We start from the raw sequence: 9,416 nt of genomic DNA on the forward strand, positions 1-9,416 counted from the left end.
TGACAACAACAGCAACCTAAAAACAACAGAGTCTTTCTAAAGTAAAAGCTAATCTGCTGATATTAATCAGTAACAAAGCAAAACAAGAAATCTCACTCCATTCCCATCAACATCAACTACCACGTATTCGATATTCAAAGTAGTAATTTTTCTCTGATAGTTCTGTCTAGTTCCATATTAATAACGTTGGATTGTCTGAAAAAGGATTTTAAAAAAGTATTTGAAAAAATATTGCATTTTTTTTAGAAAACAACATACAGTCAATACAATTTTATCTACAAATAGTGATATCTTAACATTATTGAAACACAAATACAACAATATTGAACAAATATTGAAATATTGAGCATACCTAACGACAAAATATACAATTACTAAACTATACATAAATACATAATTAGCTAGCAAACACTAGTCACTACTTACTGTAAAATCAATTTTAACATACACATAACTAATTTTTTAATGAGAGGAAACTGAGTATCTGATTGCTTTATTCATGATTTTTACAAAATCATTCAGATAAATATAATTAAATAAGGATTTTTTTTTTAACGTGAATTCAATGAAGTTCTTAGGGAAAATCTAGTATGAGAATTAATGTAACCAAATTTAATAAGAGGATAAACTTTCAAAATAGCAAACTCAAAAAAATATAAAAATATTTTTACTCAGTTAATGGTATCAACATCATCAGCTTAACAACATAGACTAACCAACACAAGTAGACTTCTCATCCCATGGTAAATTAGGAAGCTCGTTTTTTGAGTCAAGTTCATGTCCGGTGACGCTAGTATCGAAGAAATTGTGTTTCTATTATTTGAAGGTTAATTTCATCAATAATTGTGCTTTACTGTTTGGTTATATAACTAGGGAACGAGTTATTGTTTATGATTAGATCGTTTTATTTGGGTAAATGAGGATTTAAATGAATGAAATAACAAGAAACAAATTGTAAATAAAACACAATCTCTAACGGACAGAGATAACAATAAAATTGGCTTCAGCTGTTCCAAAAGGATGAGAAATCTACTAAGGATTTTATCTATGCTGACGGTTACTTATCTCTAAGTTTTGGCCATCCATTAGTTACTGTCACGAGGCGGAGATGTCTTTTTTTATAGTTTCCAGCTGAAGATCGTTGTTGCCTTGTTGGCTAACAGCTCGGACGACGTTCTTGGTAACTTTGTAGAACGCAATGTTGGCGATGACAGCACATGGACCGAGCACTGCGGCTTGTTGATGAAGGTTGAGGTGGTTGGAACAATAGAACATCAGAGCCACCATGAGACCCTGCCAGGAACACAACCAGTTTAAAAGACTAAAAAGTTAAACAGCACAGAAGGTTTCAAAAGAGAGAATATTTAAAAATGGTAAATCTGTTTATTTTAAATTTTTGTGTATATCTACGCCTGTGGCACTTTTTAGGTTCTTTTTGTAAGAGAATGATCCAAACCCAGGTCCATCCAACACCGACCTTTTGTCAGATAGCATCATTAGTTGAGAGCCAAATGATTAATGGCATCTGGGTCTGGTAACGATCTCACTTGGAATCGAACCAGCGATCTTCAGATTTGAATGTAAAACTATTCGTCTACCCAGACAGTGAAACTTCATAAGAGGTTACTTTACAAGACTGTTACTTCATAAGACAGTCTCCCTTTAGAGAAAAAAATAATGAAGTTGAGATTATCATCACTTAGTTTTATCAGTATACTACAATCCAATTGCCTCTAATTTTTCTAGTTAAGCATCTAAACACTTTACCATACAAAATTGCTCAATCATCCAATTCCATAACACTTTTGCCTTATATAACCTAAATAAAAAGAAAACGGTATTAGGAAAATTAAATTGATATAAAGGACACACCTTGGTAAACTTATAGATGGCGCATGTCTGTGAGCTGTCCTCTGGGAACATGACAGCCATGAGAGAATACACCTGTGTGTGGCAACAGCAGTCAGCGAATCCCAGGAGAAAACTGCACATCATCGCCAGAACTGCACTGGAAAACAGAGACATTGTAAACAACTGTCCAGAGAAAAATTAGTGTAGCTTTTCATGGTTCAAGATTGGACCCAGATGTCATTGGTATTTTTGTACATGGTCTCGGCTAAGGAAATATCTCATCTTACTCCATAAAGAAACTACACCCAGATCATTTCATTTCATTTGAAGCTTACCCTGCTTAAAAATACATCAATATAGTTTGTTGCTGTTTCAGTATAGTGATTGGAAACGGATCAATTAACGGAATTTTCTAAATTTAAATTAATGTTCTTAAACCTTTCCATTTATCAACTGCCTGTCCGAAGTGTAAGTATTTATCTTGTGGCTTTGTATTCTAGTAAAAAACGTTAACTTTAAAACTAAAAAATTGTATGCCATTTAGAAAAAGTACTTGATAAATTTACCAGAAACCAGGTGATTTTACTGTACTTCAGAATCAAATCAAATCAGTTGATCCCTTTCCTCAAACAACGATATTCTGGTCCACAAAGAGTAAAGCAACTAACTGTATAGTGAGGTCTATACAACATATATTGTACCTAGGATCCAGGTAGGACTGGTCCAGTGTGTTGCCAAAGACAGAGTCTGCTGGTAGATTGAGGCACATGGTGGTGTAAGCTACGAGTTGACAAAGTAGTCCAGTACCAAGCACCCAGCATTGTCCAAACATGTGACGTTTGGTCCATCCACTCAGCCATATCTGGTACACTCCACCTACAAACATTGGGTATTAGTTGACTGCTTATTAGTTGAGGCTTACTGGTGATACGTCTCCAACTTGAACCAGAAGTGGAGGAGGGACTGTGGCTAACCACCTCTTTATTGGGTGATCTGACCTTAAGAGAGAACTCCTTATGATTAGCATAGATGTAACAGAATTGTACACTGTTGGCTATTTCTTAAGTAGATACATTCGGTCTGAAAAATCAATGTGGGTCTGAAAAATCCCAGCAGCTTGAGAAGATGGTCATATAAAAAAATATAAACATTCAAATTGAAATGCACCTTTGGTAGGAGCCAAATTCTTCATAATGCTCATTTCCCAGAAAGTTAGGATAGAAGTATTTTGGCAAGAACAGATTTTAGGAATGGGTTCTCTTATTTGCATGCGGTTGTTTCAGATGATTAATTAAACTTTCACAATAAAATATAATAGCTTTGGGCAATATTTTATAGAGTTTTACATTGATTCCGATTTTTTTATTTAAAGGAGTCGAGTGAGTATGTCCTAAGGGAAAAAATCTCCACTGCAACAATAATACACGATAGTCACAAAGTACAATAGATAATTGTAGCATTTTGGACTCAATTCACAAAGTAAACTTACCAACAAGTTCACCGGTGCCAAGGAACACTCCAGATAGTACGACCAGCTGTTTGGCCGAGTCACCAAACTTGAGTGTAAAGCCGACACTAGCGCTGTAGATGCCACTGCGGAAAGCCTGCTGCATGCCTACACTGACAACATATCACCTAATACACTCCTCTGAGCTACACCTTGTGGGAAACTAGCTTAAAAAACTTACCTCTTTTATCATAAAGCTTTCTGACTCAAAACGGATCTCAACAACCCATAGTAACAAAGCTTTACGGTAATGATTATTCATACAACGGCAATACTTGGTTTTTTTTACTACAACCTTTGGTGTATCAAATTCTTGTCCAAGGGACTAAAAGATTAGTGACAGCTCAGGTTGTGAAGTTCTTAATGAACAAAACATTATTCTCTCTTAACAATCTGGTTCCTGTACTATGTACAGCACCACACTGTCCTTCTTCATTTATTTATTTATTTATTCATTTATTTTCTTCATTATTTATGTGCTCACTGATTATTATTTATGTGAGCACATAAATAATTACAAACGTGAAGAAGGACAGTGTGGTGCCTTCTCAGTGCAAAAGCATAGAGCGAATCTACAAAGTTGGCAATAGCTTTTCAACTGTCATAGACACCACCAACAATCTATCCTTGACCTTATGAAATATAAGGTCCAGAGTGAGGAATTTGCTTGGTTTTTGCCGAATTAATGTGCACTAAGATAGAGGGTTCAAAGCTGGAATATATATTTCTCTTCCTCCCTCTCTAGGACATTGGGAGTCTCCCAAAGAAGTTGTATATAGCCAATATATCGTTCATCTGGTTCTCCTCAACTATGGGCATGTCTATACAGCACTCAAAACTCTATTCATATGCAATACTCAGTCGAGTTGCTTTTAGGCCTTAGCAAGTTGATCTAAAGGTTTTGATAACCACACCTAAAATTTGCTAAAGTCAAAAGTTCAAAGCTTTCTCCTTGCGCAACAAATCATAACTTACCAATGAACATGAACGTGATAAGCAAGACCCTCATATCAGGAGTGTTGAAGATGTGCCAAGTCCTCTTGAGGGCTTGTACAGGACCTTCCTTGTGATCTTCAGTGTCCTTGGAGCCTCCCAGGACTGTGAACATGAGTAGAGAAGCTGCTGCGATGCTACTCATCACGTAGATAACAGTCTTACGCGTCTCAGCGTCTATGTACTTCTTGCCTTCCAACTTGTAGTAGACGAATATGTTGCCATACAACTCTCTGTGGATAGATAAATTAAAGTGAGCCTAAGCTATTGACAAAGACTCAACTATTTTTTTATAAAGACTAATTATTTATTTATTTATATTTTAAAACAAGTGTTGAGAAAGTTGCTACAAAAATTCAACGTATTAAGCGAAGTAAATTTATTTAAAACAAAACTACAAATCCAGAATCCAGCAGTTAGAACTCTCACACAGTGTTAAATTGACAGTGAACCATTTATTTCTTCCGCTTTTCTTGACTATGGCAAAGCATTCAACTGGCAAGGACAAAAAATTAAGCATTACGGACTTGGTACTTTGTAACATTTTAAGTTTTATGCCTCCCTATGTTAGATGCAGAACAGATCACTCTACTATTAATATCCTAGTGTTAGTGCACACGCAGAGGCCGATTGTTGGCATGGAGCTTAAATACTGCTCTTTCATGCCGAAAGTATTGTAACTGCACAAACAAATCCAAAAGTTGCTCCAGAGACCTCTGTTTACTAGAGTGTTAGGCTACCAATCTTTTCTGCCTCAACGCAATTGAACTTTGTCCCCCGCAAGAGGCTACTGTACTTCACTTCATTTGTGTCGTTCAATTGACGATGGTTCTATATACTACTTGGGTTCAATTCATGACACAGTAAGTTTTCACCTTGTATCCAGAGGATTCACAGCAAGCCAGAAATCATATTCAAATTTAGACTCTTCATGCAGCAATTTGACACATAAAAACTATCATGCTTTTAGAATAAGACTTACGCAGAGCTGAAGATGACCCAGAAGATGCCTAGGTTTCGGTTAACAGTGTGTGGTTCAGAGTTGGTGACGAGGTAATGACCTTGCGAGGTCCACAACAATGCCTCGCTCACACCCACCACCACAGCACCCGTGTACATGGTCCAAGCCTCCTCTATGTTGAAGGCCATCAGATAGAAACTGTTAACACGAGTCACTTTAATAATCTTCATGTACAAGTATAGCGGGGGAATAATACAGGAAGTGGGGTTCTATCTGATGAGATCTAAGTAAAGGTCTATCGGAAGTATTAGTGTAGATCTATCTGAGATCTAAGTAGAGGTCTATCAAAAGTGTTAAGTGGAGATCTATCTGAGGTCTAAGTAGAGGTCTATCGGAAGCATTAGTGGAGCTCTATCTGAGGTCTAAGTAGAGGTTTATCGGAATTATTAGTGGAGATCTATCTGAGGTCTAAGTAGAGGTTTATCGGAAGTATTAGTGGAGATCAATATCAGGTCTAAGTAGAGGTCTATCGGAATTATTAGTGGAGATCTATCTTAGGTCTAAGTAGAGGTCTATCGGTAGACTAAGTAGAGGACTATTGGAAGGATAGTGGTAGTCTTAGTAAACAAACAACTTTGTTTAGATTGTAAATTAATACCATTTAAATTCTAAAAAAAATTCTGCAATTGTTATAGTTGATTTCAAAGTGGCACTAGCTTTATGTATTTAGTATTATAAATATTAGCTTCACAGCTAATGACAGGAACATCAATAACCACTATCCTTTACGTAAATACCCATTACCAGCCTAAGGGGAGATTTTCCAAACATTTCAAAAATTTGGGATGATATAAAAAAGTTATTGTCACTTCCACTAAATAAAAACAAACCTACGGCTAACTCCAAAATCATGTTTACAAAAAATTACATTTTTCCTGTAACCAAACATAAAGCTGGCATAGTGTTATATTTAACTTAAAATGCCAAGTAATTATTTCCCTTTTCCGTATTATTTGCATATTTATTTTTCTTTTCGCTTAAAAAAAAATGTTTAAAGAAAGTACAATGTCTTACCCGGACTCACCCATCAATACAAATCAAATGGTAGAACAAACTATACAACTAGGCATCTGACCTAACGTACATCCTTGAGTTAGTACATTATGTATGGTGTTGGTGACTTACATGTAACCGATGGTGGCCAGAGCCATAGATGACCTTGCCCCTAGCACACTGATGATGGAAGGAGCCAGCCACACAGAAACTGAGAACACAGTGTAGGCAATCCCTGTCACAAAGTATCCTTCCACCTTGAAGTCGGGCCTCTCGTCATGAATACTCGAGATTATTGTTTTCTGTAAAAATATGTAACATACTTTGTGTAAAACACTTTTAATCTTATGGCGTTATTAGTGTTAGTGTTGACAAATCTGTTGAATTATTTCATCACTGTGAATGACTGGAATACTTCTTCACTGCATTGGTGGGCATGGTGGTTGGATATAGAACCATGTGCTGCGCTACTCTTTACCAAAATGGTTTCAGTTTGCACTCAGCAAGGGACAGGAGTTACTGTTCAAATTCAAATCTTCTTTATTTGTTTCATGTACAGCAATACAATAAATAGCGTCACAGTTCCTTAATCTAACTCAGTACATTGCGTTGAATTGTTTAGTTATGAAATTTACAGTTGTATTATAAGAGTTTTTGTTAGCACCATTGGTCGCCATGTGCTTGGACAAATTTACTATATTGATTAACCATTTCTTAGTTAATACATTATAGTATCCGATTAGAGCTCTGACGGATCAGAAAATGTCACTAAGCTAGATTGGTGTTCCAGCCGTGGAAATCTCATCACCAATTCAAAAATTATTCCAAGACCTGATTGGTATTTTGGAAACCTTGGCATTATTAGAAGATATTATACATCAATGAGAATGGCGTTTTTACATTAGATATTATACATTAGATGACTACTGCGCTAGTTGTGGTTCAACAGGATTCCAGCTTAGGAAATTACAAAAACGATTCTTTGTAAAATTTAGGATTTTAATGTAGATTTCGCCTACCCAAACACATTTTTTTACAAAAAATCAATTTACGTTTTACAGGATTTTGTAGGCACTATCTTAAACATTTTAAAGCAGTGAAGAGTAAAAGAGATGATGAGTGTGAGTACAAGTTATTTTTTACTATGGTAACTAAAAAAAAACATGAGTATTAATATTTGTGTCAATAATTAAATTCGTAGCTTCGTCTGAAGGTGAGGTTGCTTTCGAATAAACTAAAATATAACACATCAACCTTAGTCAAATATGTGTGCCAAAACTGTAATCTCACAAAAACATCAAACACTGACGTGCATTACTAATAATAGTAGAGATACTGTTTATTTCTGTCTCATGTAATTCCATTGATTGACTTGATTAGACTGCTAAAATTAGTGTATAACTCTAAATAGTCGTCTTGAGTAAGCTTCATGGTTCATGGTTCACTGAGAGGTGTTAAAACAGAAGAAAAAACTCTGATTGCATTTAAAATGTTTGTTTTTCATTTCAAATCCTATATTTAGAAATGATTTGATTATCCGTGCAAATTTTGTAAAAACTAGTAGTATGACGTGGCAAATTCTAGATGTAATATGTGCTACAAATTTGTACATTAAACCTGCAATAATATGACTCTGTCTACCCAAATCATTTTCCGTTTACGAACTAATTAATTTGAGATGCATTATAAACAATGACTTGGGGTTCATAAAATGCAAATTTATTCATTTAGCTAAAAAAACGTATTTTTACAAAGTATACAATCTAATAAATAAAACCTTCATTTCACACATCCTAAGAAAATATTTTTGATTCAAATGTGGTCTGAAGTCCTGAATAAAATTGAATGGGTGAGAAAGATCTGGGATCCCCCCAAAAGAATTAGCTAAAATATTGCAGTACCTACTACATTCTTAAAAGATAAACATGTTCACAGTATTTAATGAATAATTCCAATTCCAACAAATAGTACTGAATTAAAATAATGTATATTCTTTCACGAGATAATATTAGCCTACTTGTTAAGAGGGTCAGCTTTTACATTTTACATTTAACGATCATATTATACTCCCTGGTTTGAGTTGGCAAGATATGCTTGAAATGCTGTCAGTGGCAGTGAAATATTCTAACATTTGTTTCAAATTTTTATCGTGAAATCTTTTGTGTTTCTGGTAACAATTTGGACTCCTTTCCCATCCAGCCAAACTATCCGAATGTAAATCTTTACGATCTAGGCCCTTTGCTCTATGTTACATACTGTATCTACCCAATTTCTTAGAAATGATCTTTCATAGATAATCTTTTAATACAAGTAACCCATTTGTAATGTAATATCTGAAGATAATGGGTACCAGATATATTTTAGTATAAAAGTAATTTTTACCTCATTCAGAACATAAAATAACCACTATTAAATTACTAAAAATCACATGGAAACTAACCTGCATATTTAAAACTGCGAACTCTGCAGAGAACAATATCATAAGGTAAACACTGAGGAAAATTACATTGAGATCTTTGCGGTCCATTTTGGAGACTGATGCTTGCTCATCTGATCACTTATCATCTGCTAAACATCTGATGACTGATCGCTATCTACTGATAAGCAACCTCACAGTTAGTAGCAAACGGAAACTGCCAGTGTACTGTAATTGTGTAGTAAATTAAGCCTTTTGGATAATTTTTGCTTTAGAACATTCTAAGTGTTGTGAATTCATTTACCGTTATTGCCATCACCTTTGTAAAGGAAGAACTTCAAATAGAGTACTGAGTTTTTCTCCTCTTCTATTTTTACCTAATTATGTACGACACGGTTACAGTTCAGCATTATCGCATGGGAAATTGCTATTGGTGTATGGTGGGATTCGAACACCTGAGAAAGTCCATAGTTGGGAAAGTTAGTCAAAAATTCTAACTAGTTAGAAGTTATAAGCTAGTCCCGTAAAAAGTAACTGATAGAAGTTATAAGTTAGTCAGCTTAAAAAGTAACTGATAGAAGTTATTAGTTAGTTGAAAAACTAACTGATAGAAAATAAAGTTAGTTTTAGTAGAA

General features: G+C 35.0%; 1 protein-coding gene across 1 annotated transcript; it reads right to left on the reverse strand.

Annotated features, from left to right (window-relative positions):
* Positions 1 to 1,073: 1,073 nt before the first annotated feature.
* Positions 1,074 to 8,892, reverse strand: LOC129000452 (UNC93-like protein MFSD11). Its single transcript, XM_054427416.1, has 8 exons — positions 8,806 to 8,892; positions 6,498 to 6,667; positions 5,334 to 5,510; positions 4,334 to 4,584; positions 3,341 to 3,466; positions 2,553 to 2,727; positions 1,873 to 2,008; positions 1,074 to 1,293 (listed from the first exon to the last, which is right to left on the reverse strand). The coding sequence occupies exons 1-8, from the start codon at positions 8,890 to 8,892 to the stop codon at positions 1,096 to 1,098; spliced, it is 1,320 nt and encodes a 439-aa protein (XP_054283391.1). The 3' UTR covers positions 1,074 to 1,095.
* Between the last annotated feature and the right edge of the window lie 524 nt (positions 8,893 to 9,416).

Source organism: Macrosteles quadrilineatus, unplaced genomic scaffold (assembly GCF_028750875.1).
Source record: "Macrosteles quadrilineatus isolate MER2022 unplaced genomic scaffold, UCM_ALF_1.0 Scaffold_8__2_contigs__length_117827958, whole genome shotgun sequence".
Taxonomy (NCBI): domain Eukaryota; kingdom Metazoa; phylum Arthropoda; class Insecta; order Hemiptera; family Cicadellidae; genus Macrosteles; species Macrosteles quadrilineatus.